Here is a 24,024-nt window from a genome sequence, read left to right as displayed (position 1 = left end):
GCACATATTGCGATTCTCATTTTTTTTAGATATTATTAATAAAATTGGTATTTGCCTTAAGACATCATATTTACAATACTTGATGTAGCCTATCCACTTTATTGAAATAAATAGTCCTTCTGAAGAAAAGAAAAAAGTGTAACATTTACTGGCAAGGCCTTGTGCCCTAAGCCAGTGGTAACCATTAATGTCCTCTTAAGGTTGAGGTTCTTTAATACATTCTCAGTCCCAGTTGTTGCTGCCAGGTCAATGGTTTGAGGATTCAAAAATAAAAAGCAACCGCTTCAAAAACTCATTCCAATTGCTATTAATCTTCTAAATAAATGAAACATTACATCCACAAGCTAAAATCATATGGATGAACTGTTACCTACGGATTCTTTCATTAGTCAAGTCCAAATAGTGGTTTAATTTGTATGTGTCTGATCTAATGTTTTACCATAAGTGCTCACTGCCATATTATAGTTATTTGTAATTTTATGTTCTTTGTGATGTGCTTTTAACGTTATGTCGTCACTTTCTAAAACCTGTTGACAAACCAAATATTCCTCTTGAGAGAATAAAACTGAAATGAATTTAACAGCCGTAAAATATATTCTCTAGTGATAGACAATAATTAAAAATGGCATCAAGTAGTTCAGTTCATAATTAATAACATGTAAAAAGACTGCAATGAAAGTCTTACAAGTCTAATCCACGTATCACCACCGTCTTATTTGTGCATTCTCATTTTCATATGCTCAGATTTGAAGGGATTTTGTTCACGAATACTGTATTAATACAGTGTCTAATGTGCCATTGTAAATTTTAACTTGATAAAAAAAAGGAAATGCACAATTTTATATATTTTTATGAAATAAATAAACGGCAGTTATAAAAACAAAAGTGAAAGGTGTTGGAAAAACGTTTTTCAAACAACAACAAAATATATTTTACAGCAATATGTACTTGGCCTCTTCACTCAGTCGCGCTCACTGATGGGTAAGTTGGTCTGTTTTCGCTGTGTGCATTTTACCCAGCTATTCAGTCAATGAGCGCCAGGTTTGTGATGTAGCTCATGCGCATTCGACGCGCAACGGACGGAGGTTGCAAAATTCGAGAATACAAAATTCCACCCTCTAACAAGACCAGGACTGATGACGCATTTGGCGTCACGCGACGCGAAGGCATCAATTGGAAACGGGCTTGAAGGGGGCGTGATCAAAGTAGGAGCTTTTAAATTACACTTTGCTTTTTGATTTGCCGCTTTCCCATGCCTGCTCGGTGATTGGTCGAGCTGGATTGTGATTTGCGTTTGCTCATTGGAGAGAGGAAATTTTGAACCATCACGACTGAGGTGTGTTAGAATGGTGTAATGTGTGAAGTGTTTCTGTATAATTAGTGAGTGCCATCAAGAAGGAAGAGAAACACTGAAAAGAATCATGTCGACATTTGTTGCAAAGGGATGTGCAATGGATATTAGCCCTACGTATCGAGGGCAGGAGCAAGAGCCGAAGAAAACGAACAGAGCGGCTTTTACCTCTAGCAGCAACAAGGAAAACAGTTGCACGCCGTTCCCTGTTTTATCTCTGATTCATTTCTCTGGAACCCCTTACGTGAGTTTTGAAGCAGTCAAACTCGGATCTTCAAAAAGCGCTGTGTTGCTTATCGACAATCCTAACGATGAAGTGGTCGACGTGTCCGTAGAGAAGTTCCCATCGCCGAAAGGATTTTCCATGGACAAAAGAAACTTTACTATTCAGGTATGTTTAATTTAACTAAAGCTACATCCTGCATTAGCAATAATGTATTACTCGCAAGTACTGTCCGTGCCGGCTTTTAGAACCATGAAGAAATGTTTCTAAAGAGAACTATACACTTTGAGATTCTGTGCATTTAGCTTTCAAAGCTATTCTGCAACAAGGGAGACATCTGCTGGGTAAGACGGAGCATACTCATTCGTATGTGTAACAGCTTTTCACCTCAGCTCCTTGATCGACAGATAATACTGTGTGTATAGTTTTGAGTCTTTCATTGACTGTCTGATTCATTAATTACCTGATCTGTCATAAAACGTTTATTAGGATACACTGACATAAAAACCCCATTATACATCGCACGTATGGCAGTGAACTTGAACTTTTTTAAGACTGGGCGCAAAGCAGGAATCAAGCATAACTTCACATGGTATACTTGCTCCCACTTGTCCACTTAAGAGTCCTACGGCAAACTGATGGAATGTTTTCGAACAGTTTTAAATTTGTTTATTAACATTCGATATGAATTTCAAAGAGTGCAGTTCTTAAAGTATGCTTATTTACATCTTTCCCTAAAATTGCTCTTTTCACCAAAGAATGGTATTTGTAGAGAACTTTCGGAATACTGTACTTACTTTAATGTAGCGCAGTTCTATTTAGAAACGAAACGCTCATTTAGTGTCTAAATTGCATAGTACAATTTTAATAGTTTCTTCGCTTTTGTTTATCAGTGACAGTAGCAATTATTTGAGACTAACGGTTCTTCACAAGGCTAATAAGATGCAGTGTATTAAGATAAGCAGTTCACAGGAAGGTGCAACGATTTAAAAGGTTTCCATTAACTCGCGTTCTTAGTTTTGCCAATAATTCGAAGTAGAAACATTCCACGTTTGGATTGCATGTAAATTTTGTTAATTTTTGTGCAGGAGATCTATTTCTCCAGAAATCTGACGGGGAGGTTTTGGAAACGGTGAACTTCTAAGTGACCCAACGCGAGAAACCCTTTTACAGTGTCGTTAAACACGGTGGTTCACCGCGTGCTGTACACAGAGTTCCAAGTTTGCTAATGAATGAGACCACTGTACCAATATGGGGCGGAGAAAAAAAAGTAGACTATTTTGTCCCAAATTTACTAAAATAAGTGCTTCCATGCGACCTCCCTCTCTGCAAAGGCATTTAAACATTGTAGTTCTTCCCATTATACTTAACACGTTTGCTGCTGTTGCGGGGGTGTGTCAGATTTGCCAACGATTCAAACTGATGTAACCTGGCAAATCTAACAGTTTACCAAATGTTTGTTACAAACGGCACTTCTTTGATAATGAATGTCAGCCAAAGCGTTTTAGTCATTGATACTCCCCGTTAAACATAATAGATCCAGTGTGACGTCTCCTAGTGTGCAGCAGATTTCTAATTGTGACAGTTTTGGCAATACATTTAATTAGTGTTCCTTCGTTCTCTTTTTATAATGTGTATGCTTAATGCTACCTTTCAGTCATTTATATCAATAACAGCAGGGTAAGGCAAACATTTTGGTGGCAGACTGAACTGTCAATGATGACTCTTACAGTATATAGGACTGAATGTAAAATCTATCCATACCGCGGTCCAACAGATTACCCTGGATAACGCAACTGGAAGTTGGACCAATGTTACCCTTGAAGACCTTGATTGCGATACATATTAAACAATACATTTATGAAGTCTAAAGGACCTAACTGCTGCTGCGGAAATGTAGTGTAAATTACTATACACAATAGTTTGTGATAAATGCAAATTTATATCTGCTTTACTGATTATAATGTGTATCTGGCATTAATTTTTTATAGGAGCATCATTTATGTGGAGGCAACATCTTACAAAAGAAATCCCTAAAGCAGCTCTTGCATTGATTATCTAGTTTCCTCATTTTATACTATCGGGAACTTGATCGTGTGTGTGTGTGTGTGTTTTTTTTCTCTCTCTAGCCAAATGCACAAATTCCACTTTCAATCGTATGGACACCATTGGAAGAAGGGGGTGTCCGAGAAATAGTAGTGTTTGTTACAAATGGGATTGTGAAACATCAGGCCATCCTACTTGGAAGAGCTGAGGCAACCAAAAAGAAAAAAGTAAGTGCCATCCTTAAATCCAGAAAGTCTAACATAGCTATGTACTGTAAGTTTTATTCATTTTGTTTTTTTGTTACAAGAAGTGATTATGTGTATGAATTTATTAGATTTTTAATGAGCTTTAGTTCCTTATGTCCTATCATTGAATTGTTAATTATAAAACAATGTTGAAATTCAAATTTGGGAGCTTTCTCTGATCATGTGTTTATATAATTATTTTTTAAAATTAGTAGTATTCATGTAAGTACATCAGAGAAGGTTTTCAGTGATTTCAGATTGTGGTATATCTATTAGTAATATGGCAAAAGCAACTGGACTTGCTGTGTAAACTTGAAGATGTTTCACCATTGTCTAGATCTGAGCCTGGAGGGATACCCAGGTTATCAGTTTCTCTTTTCTGGGCAAAGGGGTGAGAGATGTGAAGGTAATGGTGATTTTAGGGCCCTTAAAGTTCACCCTGCAGTTCCAGATCTCTGGTCTTTGCACCTGATGATGAGGCTTTAACAGCTTTATTTTTTCTGTTGTAGGCAGGCTATTGTATCACAGACCTGTATTTAACATCCCTAACCCTGCTTGGCCTTTAATGAAAACCCTAAGTTGACACCTGAACTTTTGAAACCAGAAAAATTATAAGAATGTAAACCAAATTAATGCTAAAAGAGTTTAACTTCTTTATCTCTCATCATTTTCTAACCCATTTAATCCAAACCAGGGTCATGGGAGCCATACCAGCAAGCATAGGGTGCAGGGCAGGAACAAACCCTGGACAGGGCAAACATATACACACATTACAGCCAATTTAGCGTTGCCAGTTCACCTTACCAGCATGTCCTTGGACAGTGGGAGGAAATCCACAAGGACATGGGGAGAACATGCAAACTCCACACAGGGAGGACCCAGGACACAAACCCTGGTGTCCTTACTGCAAGCAGCACTACCCTTGTGCCGCCCAGCTTATTTACTAAAAAAATTAGATATAAAGTTTAAAAATTAAGTGTAAAATATTTTTACAGCAGTTTGGCAATGACCGATTCAGATCTTTCTCTCAATCTTCAAAATGATGTCTCTTTTTTCAAATCTCAGAAGCTGCTACTTCCTAACTTCTGTTCATTTCTGGACTTTCCCTTCTGGGATGGTGTGACACTTTAAATGAACAGTTTATCATGTCTAACAATATGTAACAATAGCACATAATTAAAATATGCATTTCTTTACAAAAGGAAAATGTACTTATTTCTAATTTTTATTTACATTTATATGAATTTTATGTTTCAAACTTAATATTATCTAAAAGCATAAGTCTACTAACTTAACTATTTAAAGTATATTACTTCAGTAATAAAACGGTTCAGATCATTTAGCAAATATTGACAGAAGAAAATGAAAAACTGCTTAGTCCAGAGGTTCAAATCTTTAAGCAGATCTTGACCCAAAAAACACCATTGTTCAAAAGTTCAGGTCTTTGAAAAGATCTGATAGGCATATTGGGGGGGAAAAAAATCCTTTTAGTTTAAAAGTTCAGGAGTCAGATTTAAAAAAAACTTGCGTACGTATAAAAAAAGGCTCAAAATGAACATAACTTTACATGCAAATGTCAGGATTTATAAAAGAAAATTTGACAGGAGAACATACGTAAATTTATGGCCACTCTGACCCACCCATATGCAACATTGCGGAGAAACTGGGAAATCATTATGCTCTCGATTTAAAGTAAGAAAATGAAGCCCAACCAACTAAATGATGACTCGCATGCGTATTAAATCATATCACCAAGCTGTTGTTAGAATGTGTGTTGACATGACAAACATACTAAACCTTGAACAGGATGAATGTGATAGTCTGACTCTGTTTCAGTTCCCTTTGAAGATGGCCAACTTTGCTTATTTGCACTTAAGAACTTTTTTGGGTTTTGCTTGTTTATATAGTCTGCCTGTTGTTGGAGAACTGGCCAACAGTTCAGCAATATATCGGGCAAGCATCAAGCTTCCCAAGCCCCCAAAGTTGAGAGGAGAGGTGCTGCAATGGCACGCATGCTCTTGGCAAACTCCGTTATGGAGAGCTGCATGATGCGTCAGGGAGGAGCCCGCTCTTCCGACCAATGAAGGTGTGCAGTATCATGATTACTTATGTCGAGGTTAATTAGCATAATCCGTATGTGGTTGTTTCAGGGTGGCGACTGGGTGGAGTTAGAAGTGCATTCACGTACACACATTTGCAAGATGGCTGTGATTTATCAAGGTAAACTGCACAGAGATGTGCATACTCCAGATTTTATAAATCTGGTTATCTTTTTGTTCCTGTTATTTGGTGTAAGCATATTTTCACACTTGAATCCAAGCAAACTTTTATAAGCAAGACCCTATGTCTTTTGGCAGGTTTTGATAAGAAAAATAGCTTAAATTGATTTTTATTCTTATGTTCAATTTATTGCTTACTTTTCAAGCTAACACACATTTTAACAAGCCAGTCTTGAATTTTTTTGCACCCAAGTCTGTCCAGTCCATTTCTGGCCCAATTGATATATTTTCTTGACACAAGTCATCTACGTGAAGCAACTTTGGTTTTGACTTGGTACTAATGGATATTCACATCAATATCTTGTATTTATACGAGTAATAATAACCTTCAAGCATTTTTTAGTGTTTATTTTCTTATGTATTTTTTTTGTACATTGCTTCTAGATAAACACAAGTGGCATGGTGTAATAAAGGTTAGGGGTGCTCCCTCACAGGTCCAGGAATCTGGGTTTGATTTCCTATCCTGCTGGATTTGGCATGCTTTTCTTATTTCTAAATGGCTTTTTTTCTTTGTGCTTAATTTTCTCCCATATTGCCAAGATGTACATTTCATATTTATTGACAAAGCTACGAGTTTAGCTGTGATGTTCTAACCTCTCTACCAGGTTTCATTTCTGTGCTGTGCCCAGTCCTGCAGGAACAGGCTTGGGCGTCATACTATATTGTGCTCAATAATTGTGTAGGTCATACAGAATGTTTGCCATGTTCGGCAGTTTTGTATTAAAACTCAGCTCGATGTCTGTTTGTTTTTCCAGAGAAGCATGTGGGAATCTATTAAAAGAAAGAAGCCACCTGATGAAATTGCAGTTCGCAAAACTCACAAAGCTGATATTGTGCTACCAAAGTCTGCCAATCGGACCTTCCATGTATCTCGGAAGGTAGAATACACAAAAGCAAAAAACTCTCACAGTCCCGTGCAGCCTTGTGATGACATCCTCTCTCCTTCTGGAGAAAGAGTTACTGATGGATTAATTCTTAGATCAAGTCTGATGACCCGTGAAGGAAAGGCACTGTCCCCTATTGCATTTGTGCAACCTCAGATCCAAACACCATGTACTGCGAGTAGGCTGACCGCCAACACTCTTCTGTACGGGGCAAGCGTTGATTCTGTAGAAGTCGAAGAATCACATTTGCAAAGTGAAACAAGAGTGCAAACTGCCTTCTGCATTAAAGAAACTGTAAGTGTTGAAAGTACAACAACCCAGATGTCTTGTGAGTCAGTGACATATTTTGAAAATATGAAAAACAATATTGAAATACATAACTGGACACTTTCACCTGTAAATGTCTCAGGTCATGTTTTACATACTCCTCTTAGTCATAAAAGAATATTAAGTCCAGATTCTTTTGTTAACAACAGCTATGTTCCCGAGGTAAATAATGACTCTGTGTTGGACATAACTATTCTGTCTCCAGATCAGTTTCTGAAAGATGGAGCATTTGTCTCTTCATCTATTTCAGTATTAACAGGTCATGAGGCAGTATTCGTGTCTCCTCAATCAGGTTCATCTTCTTCTAATTCTTCATCTACCAAAGAAAAGGATCTGTTGTTTACTGACAACAGACTGGATCAGACCTTTTCATCAGAGCCTACACAGTCCAGGTTAACTTTCTTTGTCAAGCCAGATCCTGATATCAGACCTGTAGTAGAAAATCCAGTTAAAGATGCATCAAACAAGCGACCAGTCATATCAATGACTGTCACTAAATCAAAAAGTGGCCAAATAAAAGAAAACAGATCTGAGCCTAACCAGAAACCCTCTTTCAGAAAATGTTTAGAGGACAGCGTGTACAAGGATGGAAATACCAGACTTGATCAGCAACAATTTCTAGCATTCAAGGCCACAACTTTGGAAGGCCTGCCAATTATTGATTCTTGTGGTGGTTTTGAGCTTCGTCCCCAATTGGAAAAAGACACCCTGGCTGGTAAACTACCTGTAAAAATACAAGACCCTAAACACACTAACAAAAGAAAAAGTGATGAGTTTTTGGAGAGGACATCTGATTCCCAGAGTCACACTGTAGAAGTCAAGAAAAGGAATCGATCAGAAAGAGTTGTAGGAGAGACCAAAAAGCTCAGAGAGAGAGTACACTTTTCTTCAAGAAGTTTAAGCAGCACCAAGACGGACCAGCAGAAGAAAAAAATAGGTGAGTTATGCTGTGCTAGTATTTCTCATTTTAGCAGTAAAAGTCAAGTATTAACTGTTGAAATATTTTCAATATTTAAAAAGTAAACAGAATTAAATCTGTATTACAAAGATTTTTCAAAACACTTATAGTATTTTGTTTTTTAAAATTGATGAACATAGCATGCTATGTTCAATCTGTTCATTTTCTTATGTGTCTGGTGTGTAGTGTCACCCACCCATATGGAGTACAACAGATACTCCCTTCTGAACCAGAAATTCTAGTTGTTTCTAAGGCAATTCGTGGGCCTTCACTTTATATCAATGAAATAAAACCCTTTTAGCATAGCCAGTTCCTGAACAAACTCTTCTCCCAGAGCACCTGCTGGAGGAGCGATCTTGCCAAGTTCCTAAAATTTGTGTTCTCTACCTACCCTTGATTTAGAGAGCTCGAGATACTACTGCAGTTTCTTCCCATAATTTTAAATGGCTGCATATATTAGCAGCAGTAATCCTAATTATTAACATAAATATTTTTTCTCTAAGTCTCCAGCATACTAAAATGTTAATGTTTTTTAATATTTTATAAATGGCTTATGTTACCTGTTATTCAAATAAGTACATTTTGTATCATTTTAGTACTGATTCCCCAATGCTTTCTTGCTCCTTTTGAATAAGTATTTTTATTAGAAATTAAAAATGTGTATTCCCTCCTCCACATCAAAAAAAGCAAAAAGATTGCACTGTTATTGATTTGGCTATAGAAATTTATTTTATGAAAATATTTATACTTCGATGGGACAGCATCCTTTTAAGTATGGCCAATAACTCAAAAAGTGAAAAGGTATTTGAATTCAAAACTGCACAGTGGCGGTTGATGAGTATCCCTAAATGCGAAGGGAACTAATTTAAACAGAAATGCAATATGAATGCCAGAAGAAATGTTCCATTTGATGTGATTCTAAACATACTTTTGATAGTTAAATCGTTCTTGAGTGTGTGCCACTCTTCATTTTGCATTTTCCCACTCCATTCCAAATGGTCATCATGCTGGCTAGAATTTCAAATGTCTTTTTTTTTCTTTCCTTGTATGGGTTGATTAAAAAAAGAAATACTGTAAACAGATTCAGAAATGCATTTCTTAGTAAATAAGTGGTATTTGTGTGAACTACTAATGTCACAATTGCTTACTTTGCCCTGGTGAGCATACATGTTCTGTTGACACACACTACTGACAATTGAGTTAAGTCATATTAAAAAAAAAAAATAATAATAATCAAAAATAAGTTGTGTTTTTTTTTTTATATAATAGTGGCAGCTGCCATGAAGTCTGTCTCTACTATCACAGTTCGGAAATCGACAAATGTATTACATCCACAGATGTCTCATAAACCAGGTAACATAACACTAACACAGTTAAACATTTTTCTCCAATTGTTTTAATAAAGTGGAGGGTGATAGGTTTGCTTTTGGTTTGACCTTTAATTAAACATTGTGCTTGAATGTGCCTCTCGTAGTTTAGTAAATAGCCCTTTGCTATGGGGAATGCCTTTTTTCATTTACTGTTCATCGTTTCATTATTGATTTTCAGATGTTTATTAAGCCTTTTTGGTGTAATGCCATATCTTCACAGTCACTCCCACATAAGGTTTCTCTTGTATTTGGCCCGAGGAATGAGACCACTAGATAGCATGCTTTGCTTGATTGCATTTGGTTTAGTGTGGTGTTTTGCTGTTCTGACAGACTAGGAGACTTAAACCTGTATAGTCTTAAGCAGAGCAGGCTAATTCAGGTTTTCAAAATTCTCAAAGGAATTGATAAAGAGGATCCAACAGAATTTGTTTGTTTAACCTGTCTCAATTTTTTGTAGGCTCCCAGGTGTAGAGTCATGTTTTTTTTTATCACCCAAGTGAACCTTCTGGTCCTATCGAACAGTGAACAAAAAAATGTTTTTCTGCAAGATTTCCGAAAAGCATTTCCACAGTGTGGAAATTGCAGTTTAGTCCTATAGAGATGTCATGATGCCAGAATTTTTTATAGTCAATACCAATGCTGTTAAAATTTTCATACCTAATGCCCATTCAGTATCATGGAAAAACTGCATTCCCTTCCAATATACTCTCTCTTTCATATAAAATAAATGCATATATGGACAAAGAAAAATTTAGCAAATGGGATGTAGCCTTTATGAGCTCAACAGTTACTTTTCATAAAAAGTACCTACATTACTCAAGTGACACAGCATAAAGTATACAAATGTTCACAGTAGCAGTTTTAAAATGGTGATTATCGTCTTCAGGTAGTTCCAGAACTATCATCCAAGTAAACTACCAGCGACACTTTTGCTGCTCAGCTTTCCTTGCCGAACTATTGAAGCCATGACAAATTAAACATAATTTAAAATAACACAAACTGATTGTTATGGTCTTTCACAATTTGTTGATGTTAATCATCTTAATAAAATTTACTAAATACTGCCACTGGTTCTATATCTTACAATACTGTACAGAGTCCTGTAACAATCTCAGTACATCTTTCTCCCCCTACTGGAGATTCTTTCTGTTGTCCAGGTTTCTGCATTTTTCTTTACATCTAAAAGCTTTAGCATCACTGCTGTCAGTTATTTTCATATGTACTTTTTTTTCATCACATTTTTGGTGTTCCCAGGTAATTCCTTTATTAGCAGATAGATATAAGTACAATACTGAGTTTCACTCTTTACTATCAATATTGTTTTAATAAAACCAAAAACCAATGTTTTCTGAATTTTTTTTTTGTGTTGGAACTGAAGTATCTGTTCTTGTTACCTGTCTACAACCATATTGTTTATTCTATACCTGGACACAATCATAATATGACACTGTAGTCTACATTTCAGTTAATTACTTCTACATGTCAACAATTGTTGAACACTGCAGAATAAAAGTAAACCTCTCCGCTTACTATACATAAACTAAATAGCTAAGACCTCTTGCTGTTTTCCCATATTGCTCTGAATTATTTTTCCCACTATTTAATGTATTTGTTTTTGTGTAAATTTAATGACATTCAAAATGCTCCTTTGTCTTTTTTTTCATTTGCTGTATCAGATCTGGCTCCAGTCTGCCCTGTTAAGCCAAATGGAAAATAAGTACCATTTGACTTCTGTGCAGTTAACATCCCTTCTGTACATATTTTATAGGTTTTAATAAGGTTACATCTGGCCCATTTAAAAAATAAATAAATAAATACATTTTTTTTTTTATTTGGTTTACCTAGGCATAGACTTAAAGTCAAACAGGATGCCCTCACATATGTCATCTAAAAGACCAGTTATTGGAGTTGCTCAATCCAAACTAACCTTCTTCAAACCAGTGCAAACAGGTAAGCAAAGACTGTAGTGATAAACAATGATTATTTACTGCAGAACTAGATGTTTATAATGTCTTTCCCTGTTACTCACTAGTTCTGTCAGTGTTTATTTGTAGCTCATACTCCTTCATTTTCTTATTTTGGTGTAGCAATACCAAGGCATCCCCTACCATTTGCTGCAAAGAATATGTTTTACGATGAACGATGGCTTGAAAAGCAAGAAAGAGGATTTACTTGGTGGATCAATTATTTCCTCACACCTGATGATTTTAAAGTCTGCACTGAAGTTTTGAAAGGTAAGTTTTGATGTTGGTGAGGTTTGGATTGAAATGTTTTGATAATAAGCAAAATCTGGATAATTCAAATGAATTATTTTGCAGTTAATGCTGTAGCACTAGCCTTTGGAGTCGAAGGTCACCATAAAGCTAGTGTTCCTAAAGCACCTACAAAAGAAGAGATGTCTTTAAAAACATACACTGCTAGGTCTAAGCTAAACCGCCTTCGCCGAGCAGCATGTCGACTTTTCACTTCTGAAAACATGGTGAAAGCAATCCAAAGACTCGAGCTGGAAGTTGAAGCCAAACGTCTCCTTGTTAGGAAAGACCGTCATCTTTGGAAAGATATAGGTAATAATCCCTGTCAACAACTTATTGTGCTCAAGGTGTTACTTTATGGTCTTGGGAAACTCAGTTTTTGCTATTGCATTAGATAAAATAATGAATCTGTTTGTTTGCAGGAGAACGACAGAAAGTTCTTAATTGGCTATTGTCATATAATCCTCTGTGGCTGAGGATTGGGCTTGAGGTAAGTTTTATCTGCCTTGATGACCCAATATACAGTACATACTTGAGACATACAAAAAGTTGAGTGTGTATTTTTTGTTGAGTATTCTACATTCAGTGTTTTTTTGTATTCTTTAAAGTTTCAGCTGTATGGAAGTGCTCGGGGGGGGGGGGGGGGGTGCGTAATATGACACTAATTACAACATGGAGTATGAAAGCTATAACATTGGTTAGCATGGCCCTTTTATTTAAATAGTGTAAAATTAGTAGTGGGCAATATATGGGATAATATTTTTCCTCTTCAGAGTTTTAGAAAAAAAAATAATTTCCCTGGTAAAATATAAAAATTAATGGAAAACGTACATTTAAACATAAAGGCATGAGTAAAGAAAAGGAAAATGTTTTTTTTTTTTTTTTTTTTTGTTGGCCCACTCCTAAATAAAATGTTTGGTTTTTTTTTGTGTGTGTGTGCAAAGTTGATAATGATGGAACCTTCCAAGCTTTGTAATATCTTGTATGAGAACCATCTTTGCTCATATTTCTTATTAAATTAAATCTTTTTATTTCCTTCCTTAGTTGAAGAGCAAACCTTAATTTTTTTTTTTTTTTTTTTTTTTTTTTACAAACTTTCACAACTTGTTATTCACACATTCTATCTGTACCCCAAGCTTTGCATGACTTTGGAGTCTGAAAGCTTTTATGCAAGTTTTATGTTCAGGTGCAGTTTAAAGGCAGCAAAGAAAATATAATTTAAAAAAAAAAAAAAAAACTAACCTGAACAATTCTTTTGAACTATAGTTCAGAGACAAAATAATCCTAAATGAGTTTGTTGTTACTGACAGTTTTGCAGTATGGTTAATGATGTCGTTGTAAATGTATACAGATTTATTCCCTGACGTGTACTATGTATTATCATATTCAGGGAGACACAATTTAAAAAGTGGTACTAAAAACCATAATTTTTGCCTCGTGGAAAAGGGCCTCTAGCTGTCCTAAAATGATTTTTGAGGAAAACATTGAGCATCCGTGATGGGTAGTGGACAATACTCTTTTTAAAACCTCAAAGTCTGTGATATTAAAGTGGAAATTCAAGCGAAATTTTATTAAAAGAGATAAATACCCTTGAAACATGCAGCTGGAAGTTTAACATAGATAGATAGATAGATAGATACTTTATTAATCCCAAGGGGAAATTCACATTCACATCACACTGACCTTAACTTGGCACCTTAAAATGGAAGACCGCTCATCCCACAAGACAGCGATTTAAATGGAGCAGGTTTGTTTATTTTCTTGCCCAATTGTCTCCTTAAGTCTTTCTGTACAAGAAAAACTGCAAAGTCACATCTACATGGCAGCAGAATTGATTTATTTACATTGGTTTATTTCAGCATGGTCGAATAAGTCCTTTCCAAGCAAAAATTGTAAAGTAATTATAGCTTTCATTTTTTCAATTGAGAAGTACATGTCTGTGGAATATGCTACAGTCAGTGAAAATCATTTTTCATGCTTTTTTATATATAGACCATATATGGGGAGCTCATCTCCTTAGAAAGCAACAGTGATGTGATGGGTCTGGCAGTATTCATTCTTAATCGTTTGTTATGGAATCCAGATATTGCAGCAGAGTACAGGCATCCAACAGTACCTCATCTCTACCGAGATGGTAAGGCAGCTTGATACAGAGCTTGTGTGTTCTTGTACCTCGGTGAAAAATGTTTAACATTATGATATATATATATAATATATAATTTTTTTTTTTTTTTTTTTTTTAAACAGGTCATGAAGAAGCTTTGTCTCGTTTCACTTTAAAGAAGCTGTTACTCTTGGTCTGCTTTTTAGATCAGGCAAAAGAGTCCAGGCTAATTGATCATGATCCCTGTTTGTTTTGCTTGGACTCTCAATTTAAGGTACTGTGTTGTGTTTTAATTATGAATTAATGTCAAGTCACACAGATACTTGGCAATATTTTGCTTAGTAATGTATTATGTAGCCTTCTGCCTCAGTGTGAGCTTTGTTTTGAATGTTGGCGAAGATTCATAGGTTTAAAAATAGCCTTTTGTTAAAAAGATCTGTTGTATGTAGCTTTCTCATATCTGAATTCTGAAAATTGCTGCTTTTTTAGTGTACTAAAGACCTCTTGCTGGCTTTTGCAAGAGATTTTCTGAGTGGTGAGGGTATTCTGTCGAAGCATCTAAGTTACATGGGCTTGCCAGTTTCCCACGTGCAGACCCCACTGGATGAATTTGATTTTGCAGTGAGGAACCTTGCAGTTGACCTGAAATGTGGAGTACGCCTTGTGTGAGTACTTTTTTTTTTTTTTTTTTAATCATGTTGACATAAGTGACTTCTTTGAACAAATGAGCTTAACTCTGATTAAGTAGTTCTAACTAATGAATGTACTCTGTTTTCTGTCATACAGCCATCTTACAAACGTCATAAAAATCAAAATCCTAACTTTCCCTCCTTCATTTAATGTGCAGTACATGGCATACCAATTTCTTTACTTTGATAAACTGAGTTAATTATAAGCTCTGATAAGTAAGTAGGGATACGCAAAGGTTTTTTAAAACTGAAAAGCATGTTAGTGGAAAAACCTGCAAGAATTCCTAATGCTTTTGTGTCACTAAACATTTTAGACATACTGTATTATTAAAATGAAAGGGCATAATGATGGTATGAAAACCTACCATTTACTGATGATGGATTCCCCCAGAAGAGAGGTGCAGTTTTTGCTTAGAGATCAGAGTGTTGCTGCTGCCACCTCTTCCTCCTCATTTTCCTAGCAGTTATAGTCCTGAAAGTACCATTGATGGGACAGGTGCTTAGAATGGTAGAAGTTGCAAAGAGCAGTTCTTTCCATTCATTTAAACTCCTCTGCTGATCAAGCTACATACCAACTTCGGAGCTTATTGTGCAACTACATATGCTGTTGTTTATACTCAATGAAATATGCACAAAAGCTCAAACTGATTTAAAAACGGGGATAAAGTGTGTACTGTGCACTACTGTTCTTCACCATTGGTGCCGGCTGCTACTTATTTATCCAATTCATCTACATGCAGAGTTAGTTTGCTTCATCTGTAAGTAAAAAATGGAAGTCTCTAGATGAAAACTAACTGAAATTTAGCTGAAAAGATGAATTTTGGGTGTTTTATGTGTTCAGTATATCTGCAGAATGTCTGAGTTTAGACCCTGCCTATTCTGAGACTAACCTGTATATTTGTTGTAATTTCGCTGCTAGGAGTGCAGTTCCTTTTCATATTCAGTTTTGTTTATGGAGTCAGTATTGTTGACCTTGTGTAAGCGATATGTCCTTTTTGAATGTATTATAGCTTCAGTTTAGTTATATTGGCTCATCGTAAAGAAATGCCTCACACTACCATTTAGATAAGATGTCCAGTTAAAAAGTGTGTTTGTATGCTGTTAATTTACTTTTACTGTCTGTTTCTCTGTATTCTTAGTTATCACTTATTTTCATAAAAGGAAAATAGGTTTTTTTTTTTTGTTTTTTTTTTTTTAAATACCATTGAGTGGCTTTCAAATTTCAACAAGACACATGTTTTTGTTTCTTCTAGGAGAATTGTAGAGCTGTTGACAGAAAACTGGAGCCTTTCCAGCAAACTCAGAGTCCCAGTCATTAGTCGTCTTCAAAAGATGCACAATGTTGAGATTGCTCTTCAAGTCCTGAAAACAAAAGGAGTTAACCTAAAGGATGAACATGGTAAAATAAAGATTTTGTCTTTCTTCTCTGAAAATAGGAGAAACAAGTTTTGTTCAAGGAATACTCCACCCAAAAAAATTTTAAAATGTCTTTTTCCCAATATGGATTGTAGTGATAGGTGAAAAAAAATTAACCGCATACTTTAATGCAGAACAAAGACAACAGTGATTTTTGATGGAATGGAAACATACTTTGAGTAATTCTGGACAGCAGCAAACAATGTCAGAAATCTCCATAAAGTCTTGCGTTGCTCATTTTGCGTAACCCACATGTCGAGGCTTTTTTCCCTGCTCTCTTCCACAATTAATAATAGTAATTCAAGTTCAGGGTGTATTTTTTCTGTCTCCCCTTATCTTCTGTTATGCAATTCATATAATGCATGCCCATAAAGGCTCTCTTACACTTCACGCTCAGAACGCGTATGCGCACGCATCATGGGTGCCACACGTTCCTAGCATTCCTCCGGGCGGGTCCTCAGAAATTAGCGCAACGTGTGCGCAAGTTACAGTCCCATCAAAAAGTCGGTCGGTGAAGTGTGATAAAAGTTGGACTATGATGTCAGAGTCTCTGTTTACTATCTAAATGTGACAGAAAGCAGCTTTGAGGATCCTACGGGATGGATCTGCATGCTTCGATGTTAGATGAATGGTTTGATGTGGTGAAGCAAAATGCTGACATACAAATGCATTCGTGGTTCTTTTATATTCAAGTGTCGCATATTCCCTATCGTAATGACACGAAGCATTTCAAAAGTCTCACATACCACCATCTGTGCTGTATTGTTGTGTGTTATTTTTTTTGCACCTTCACAACAGCAACAGAATGTACAGCGCTATATTTGAGCCACAAAGGAAAAAATTGAAGGACACAGTGAAAAGGTATATGTAGTGATTAAAGTGGAATTTTCGGCTTTAATCTCGAAATGTCCAGTTTAATTCCATAGTTTACTTTATCATTAAAGTATACCGTCATAAACGTCATCTTAAAACCGACCCAGTTGTTAATAGCTATGTGCTTCAGGGGCTTCCTCCTGACCTGACAGCAGGGGCAAGAAGCAATAAATCACCCCATGAACCAGAACACATTAAATGTATGATATTCCAACTCTCTGCACATTTAGAATCCTTAGATTTATACTTTATCACTTTCATGATGAAATGCATTAAAGTATGTATGTTACCTCTTACAGATAAATCGTTAATTTTTGTTTAAATAATGAATACTGTTGTTAATTACACACATGGGGGTGACACGGTGACAGAGCTGTAGCACTGCTGTCTCGCAGGGAGTCACGTCCCTGGTGGTCCCTGCTGAAGTTTTCATGTTTTCCTGGTGGGTTTCCACAGTGTGCTCCGGTTTCCTTCCAAAGATATGCGGATTTGGTGATGCAAAAATGACACTGGTGTATGTATGTGCGCTTGTATTTCAGGCAATTCACAACACAGTGAAGCTGAACGTTTTCTCACTGTGATATCATCTCGCACTGCCACCTGGTGGAATCTTCCAGATTTATGTAAAGTACACGTGCAAGTATAAACAGTAAAACGCTTGCGTAGCAGTAGCGTCCACTGGAGCATGTGTTGCGTCACGTGAAGTATAAACCTGGCCTAATTAGACCCTTTATCTTAATTTCTCATTTGCTATTTATTTTTTTATTCCTTTTATCTGTAAGATTTTGATTTCTGTGAAAAGTGAAATAAAATCTTATTTTTCTTAGGTGCTGCAATTGAATCCAAAGATATTGTGGATGGACATAGAGAGAAAACTCTAACACTGCTATGTCGAATCATTTTCACATTTCAGGTATAAAATCATGAATGATAGTTTTTGGTATTTAAGTTTCTTGTCTGTGGAAACTTCTTTAAATTTAAATTAGTTTTATGTAATGCATTTTATGTTGTGTAATATGGCAATAGGTGGAAATTTTATTGGACGAACAGCAGCTGTGTGAAGAAATTCATTTTCTTCGACGAGCCCAAAAATTGCAGCGGATTCTTTCAGGTCTTCAGTCAAGCTCAAAAAAAGCTTTCTTAAAGGAAGATACTGAAGCCAGATTAGACTCTGGCACTAAAGTGAAACTGTTGATGGAGTGGGTAAATGCAGTATGTGCTTTCTACAATACTAAAGTAAGTTATATTTCAGCTGCTCATCCTTTTTTTAAACCCCTCTTTAGTCTTCAAGGAAAAGCAAAATCTTGGTACATAGTAGTTTGCTGCCAAAAAGTGCAATAAAACACCATAATTGCATAAAGTTGTGACCATTTATGATCTTATAATGCACATGACGTAATGAATCTACTTTAATGTATATACAGTACATACTATAATCTTATACGGCTTCCTGTCCTATCAACCGCAGATAAATGTATTTCTTAGACTTCAGACTGTGGCTTTGTGTTTCTGGAATAATAGTCAACAGAGCAATAAAGAAAGAACATAGTCTACTGATTAACGCTTAACAGCACAGCTCTGTTATCGATCTGTATTCCTGAATTTAGGTTGCGTTGTGAATGAATGTTGCATTCCAAAATACAACTTAACATTACAGACTGGTAATCCTAATTATGATAAGAGAGATGGTACATCTCTACTGGTTACTCCCAGGTCTTTTGAGGCAGACTACCAAGTAGAGGTGGAGAGCACCACCAGCACTAGTCTAATTTTTCTGGGAGACACGTTTTTAGTGATCAATTGCTCCTTGCTGTTGTTAGGATAGTCTTTTTCAGATATTAACACTACCATTGAAAAGCATTCAGCAAGCCCATATTTCTATGCTACACTATGTCAGAGTGTCAGTGCACTGCTAGTAATAGTTTTTAATGGTAGTATAAAAATAAAGATCAGGTAATATCACTAATTTATAAACCTGTAAAATCATATTGAATATGAATTCATCCTTTCATGTAATTATGTTTAAATATTAGCACAGGTCAGTGTTTTGGATTAGAATTTAGTTTGTAACACATTTGTGTTCTTGTTAGATTCTTTTTAAATGCTACTACACCATAATCTGATTCGCATTCTGCCTGTACGATCCACATGACTTTAAATGATCACTGTCCCATTTACAATTCTAGTTCTTTATTTTTGTGTTTTGGGAAAACTTGAATTGGTGCTTCAACCATATTTTCCGCATGCTGTCCTATACTTAAAGCATTTTTGCTATTTGTTCTATAATATTTACAATACGCAAACTGATGCTAAGCCTAGTTTCTTTGTCAAAGAGTGAGCATGAGTGTTGTAAATTGCTTCACCTAACAGTCTCTTTACAGATCAAACTTAAAAATCTTTATGTAAAGTAACAGTTTAGCCTTCTGCATGAGATTCTTGATGATCAGTTTAATGAACTTTAAGTCATTGGCATAAAGTGACATTTTGTGATGTACAAGTTAAACTATGCTCAGATAATTTCATGTATACAAGAAATAAGTGAAATGTTTTCAGCAATGGTTTTTCTCCAGAGTTTGTGCGGTGTTGTACATATAAGTACCGTGGCTGCAGTCTTTTTGACTATTTTTGTTAATTTTTTCAGGTTGAGAACTTTACTGTCTCTTTCTCAGATGGAAGAGTACTGTGTTTTCTTATTAACTACTATCACCCCAGTTATTTGACAATGGAAGCCATTCGTCAGAAGACTACTCAGACGGTTGAATGTGGACATCGTGGTACCATTGGTCTTAATCAATCATCCAGTGACTCTGATGACAGCAGTTTGAATTGTCAGGAGCTAAATGACAGTAAGAAAGTAACTTTGTAATTTTGAAATTGTCATTTTAAGTAATTTACTCATGTACATGTTCAAACAGGATATGACTTGGACATGTTAAACATCAAATATCAAATGCTTGACTCAGAGCCCATGCTACATGAGTTTTATGTCAGTCTTAAAGAATCTAAACACTTGTGCTACATTATATAATAAACCGTAATGCTTAAACAGCAAGTAGCACATTATAACTTTTTTTAGTAAGATTAATTTCCTTTTATTTCAATTTTTCATTTTACGTTTGTTTTTTTAATGTACTTTATGCTTCTTTTTTTAAAAGCCAGTACAATATCAGTCAATTTCAAAGAACTTCTAGAGAATGAAAAGACCAACTTTCAGTTGGTGAATAATGCTGTTTCCAACCTTGGAGGTGTACCAGCAATGATTAACTCCCAGGATATGTCAAATACAATTCCAAATGAAAAGGTAATTTTTGTCCTTAAATCGATAATGTCTTATAAATGCCACATAGTAGTCTAATATTCAGCAAATGTCTTTTATTCCTGTGAATTGACTTCACATGAGTCAACCATAAACATCACAAACTATACACAATTAACACTATTTGAGAATGTCTGCTTAATTATGATATTGGGTACTGTATGTAATTAATGCATAACTCTTTATAATGTCCCAGTTTGTGAGGAATACTAGGCCATCCTAGCAAATCAAAAAGTGGAAAACGGAAACAAATATTTAATGTGATTCAAACCTGTCACCTGTGTTCCAGCAGATTTAGTGACTTCAGCTGACCCAGTGTTTCTCACGAATTGCTATTGTTTATAATGGTAGTGGGTTGCGGCAGGTTGCTGTTTCAACTTTTGTGCTCAATAACCCTCACCGATGTGAGCTAAACCCAAACATCCACCCCTCCTCTCACAATCACGCTCAAATCACCAAGGGGGACCTACCACCTCACATTTGGGCTTGCTTCATCACGGTGGAGGTGGCCACGGCTACCTCTGTAATGAATCTGCTTAGCCCCCCACACCCAACTACTACCACCACTCTGATGATTGCAATTGATTCGCCAAGGGGGAAGAACTCTGCCATACTCTTGATCATTGTGCTCGACTTGCCAAGGGGGACAACCAGCCACATCTCGCCGCTTGCCCAACAGGGAAACAAGGGCACTTTTATGTGGAAAAAGTGGGTTGTGATACCTGAAAGAGAAACAGTGTCCCTTTGACTGATAGATAGAAGAAGTCAACCTTAGGAGGAGGGTCATTAACTAAAATCATAGTTCAGATTAATTCAAATGGATTTAGAAGCAGATTGGTATTTATGCTATGAAATGTTTTTTTTTTTTTTTTTTTTTTCCTCCCCTTTCCGATTTTAAAAATAATTTGCAAACTATTTATTTTAGGTTGTTATTTGTTACCTGTCATTTCTTTGTGCCCGTCTTTTGGATTTGTGTAAAGAGACAAGAGCAGCAAGAGTCATCCAGACAGCTTGGCGGAAGTATAAACTGAAGCTTGAGCAGAAAAAACATGAGGTATGCAGTATTTTTACATGTGTACAACTTTACTCTTTTATTTTTCTAGGTGCATTGCTCTGGAAAGGAAGTCAACCATTTTGATGCTGAATGCAAAAACCTTTAATCCTTACCCTTACAAAATGCTTACTTAGCTCTCCAAAATTTTATTGCTTGAAGTAGCTGTTATTGCGCAATACTATAACCTAGCTTGCATTGTGTAATTCTACATTATTAATTGTAGAATTCCTGAAGTTTGGGAATAGGCTGCAATATTCAATATGAGTACAGTAATCCCTCCTCCATCGCAGGGGTTTCGTTCCAGAGCCACCCGCGAAATAAGAAAATCCGCGAAGTAGAAACCATATGTTTATATGGTTATTTTTATATTGTCATGCTTGGGTCACAGATTTGCACAGAAACACAGGAGGTTGTAGAGAGACAGGAACGTTATTCAAACACTGCAAACAAACATTTGTCTCTTTTTCAAAAGTTTAAACTGTGCTCCATGACAAGACAGAGATGACAGTTCTGTCTCACAATTAAAAGAATGCAAACATATCTTCCTCTTCAAAGGAAACAGAGAGGAAAGCAAACAAATCAATAGGGCTGTTTGGCTTTAAGTATGCGAAGCACCGCCGGTACAAAGCTGTTGAAGGCGGCAGCTCACACCCTCTCCGTCAGGAGCAGGGAGAGAGAGAAACAAAGTCAAAAATCAATACGTGCCCTTTGAGCTTTTAAGTATGCGAAGCACCGTGCAGCATACTTAAAAGCTGCACACAGAAGGTAGCAAAGTGAAGATAATCTTTCAGCATTTTTAGACGAGCATCCGTATCGTCTAGGTGTGCGAACAGCCCCCCTGCTCACACCCCCTACGTCAGGATCACAGATGGTCAGCGCAAGAGAGAGAGAAAGAAAAGTAAGTTGGGTAGCTTCTCAGCCATCTGCCAATAGCGCCCCTTGTATGAAATCAACTGGGCAAACCAACTGAGGAAGCATGTACCAGAAATTAAAAGACCCATTGTCCACAGAAATCCGCGAACCAGCAAAAAATCTGCGATATATATTTAAATATGCTTACATATAAAATCCGCGATAGAGTTAAGCCGCAAAGCGCGATATAGCGAGGGATCACTGTAATTTAATTTTTTTTCAGTATTCTATCTTTGGTTGGGTTTAAAAATAGTTTGGTCTGGTTTAGCCTTAGAAGAAAAAATACAAAATTAGTCTGCAAAGTTGGGAAAACATCACAGCAATTCAAGGATTCTATACTTCTATGCATACAATTAAAGTTACTTTTATAAATGAGATTTTTTTATAAGTTTGGTTTGGAGAAGACTTTCGTTAATGGTAACCATTTAACAATTTAAGTACAAACACAAACTGCATAAGAAGGGATAAGCATTACAAGCGGGTAGTTTCCTTTGCATGGTGTTATGTATGTTTCTTAATTTCTAGCTTCACGACATTCGCATCTCTTTTACGTGCCTTTCTATGGTAATATATAATGCTTAAACTCTAACAAGGAGTAGGAAATAAGCAGCATAGTATGGTAATGTGTGAATTTTAGATATTTTTGTTGAATGGAGTGAATCTTTTTCTACTGTGCATTTTGAATTCAATTTATGGTTTTTAGTTAAGTACATAATAAGCATATAAGCAGTACATTGGAAGCTTTACATTTTTAGATCATTAGAAATAAATGCAATAAAAGCAAATTTGCATGTTAATAATTTGTTTCATTAAATACTAATTGAAAATTTTTAGGAGAGAAATCATGCTGCTTGCATCATTCAGATGGCTGTTCTCAAGTTTCTCAATAAGTGTAGAGAAAAGAATTTAATTGCTGCAGCAATAATTATCCAGTCATTTTGGAGAGGCTATTTGGTAAGAAAGAAAGCCAGGGAGGACCTCTTAAGACTCCAGAATGAATCTGCAACAATTATTCAGGTAAATATATATATATGATTTTCTGTTGGTATGTGATATTTAGATACTCAAATGGAAGGTCTCTTGTGTAAAAGTGTCTCATTTTGTTATAATGTAAATGAAAGGTGCTATATAAATAAAATGTAGTAGTATTATTAAATGAAAGCACACTCAAGAATAGTGCCGCTTTTTTTTTTTTTTTTTTTTTCCCCAATCTTGATTTGATTTACTTTGACACTGCACCAACCTACTTCCATTTACTGTACTGCTTACTTTTCTGTCTCTAGTACATTTTGGGATTTCAGTACCATTTTAATTATGTGAAATTATATGGTTTTTAAGCATACCTAAAATGGTAAAACTCTAATAGCAACAATATGTCCACAAGAAGGTACTTTTTAAATTGTTTCATGCATTAAAGTTTTGTCTAATGCAAATGCAGGACAAAATCTTTATACTTTATGGATACTCCATCCAAAATTATATTTTTTAATATTACTCTATAAATTTTTTTTCTCTGTCACCAATACAAAAATATAACCTCTTGTTTTCATGCAGAATGAAGTTAGACATTTATAATCCATGTTCAACAGTGACCAATGCTATACAACAACAAAAATGAGAAAACGTCGATGGAAAACTAAAATATTGTATTACTAATGTTGGATAATCCACATGTCAATTATCCAGTTATATGCTCAAAACGTGCAAAAAGTATACCTTTTTTCT

The 24,024-nt window shown here is 35.9% G+C and overlaps 1 protein-coding gene across 1 annotated transcript in view; it reads left to right on the top strand.

Annotated features, from left to right (window-relative positions):
- Positions 1–1,302: 1,302 nt before the first annotated feature.
- aspm (assembly factor for spindle microtubules) overlaps positions 1,303–24,024 on the top strand; it is a 50,022-nt gene continuing 27,300 nt past the window's right edge. The window contains exons 1-18 of the mRNA XM_028811034.2: positions 1,303–1,742; positions 3,704–3,847; positions 6,900–8,292; positions 9,583–9,666; positions 11,529–11,633; positions 11,771–11,917; positions 12,002–12,247; positions 12,358–12,425; positions 13,928–14,069; positions 14,183–14,313; positions 14,529–14,704; positions 15,982–16,127; positions 17,845–17,930; positions 18,044–18,253; positions 19,659–19,863; positions 20,173–20,318; positions 21,259–21,387; positions 23,134–23,316. Coding sequence (XP_028666867.2) covers positions 1,422–1,742; positions 3,704–3,847; positions 6,900–8,292; positions 9,583–9,666; positions 11,529–11,633; positions 11,771–11,917; positions 12,002–12,247; positions 12,358–12,425; positions 13,928–14,069; positions 14,183–14,313; positions 14,529–14,704; positions 15,982–16,127; positions 17,845–17,930; positions 18,044–18,253; positions 19,659–19,863; positions 20,173–20,318; positions 21,259–21,387; positions 23,134–23,316 — 4,062 coding nt within the window. The 5' untranslated portion in view covers positions 1,303–1,421. The remainder of the gene's footprint in view (positions 1,743–3,703; positions 3,848–6,899; positions 8,293–9,582; positions 9,667–11,528; positions 11,634–11,770; positions 11,918–12,001; positions 12,248–12,357; positions 12,426–13,927; positions 14,070–14,182; positions 14,314–14,528; positions 14,705–15,981; positions 16,128–17,844; positions 17,931–18,043; positions 18,254–19,658; positions 19,864–20,172; positions 20,319–21,258; positions 21,388–23,133; positions 23,317–24,024) is intronic.

The sequence above is a fragment of the Erpetoichthys calabaricus genome, chromosome 10, assembly GCF_900747795.2.
Source record: "Erpetoichthys calabaricus chromosome 10, fErpCal1.3, whole genome shotgun sequence".
Classification (NCBI taxonomy): Eukaryota; Metazoa; Chordata; class Cladistia; order Polypteriformes; family Polypteridae; genus Erpetoichthys; species Erpetoichthys calabaricus.
The sequence above is the reverse complement of the archived record's forward strand: the minus strand, read 5'-3'. Positions and strand labels throughout refer to the sequence as shown.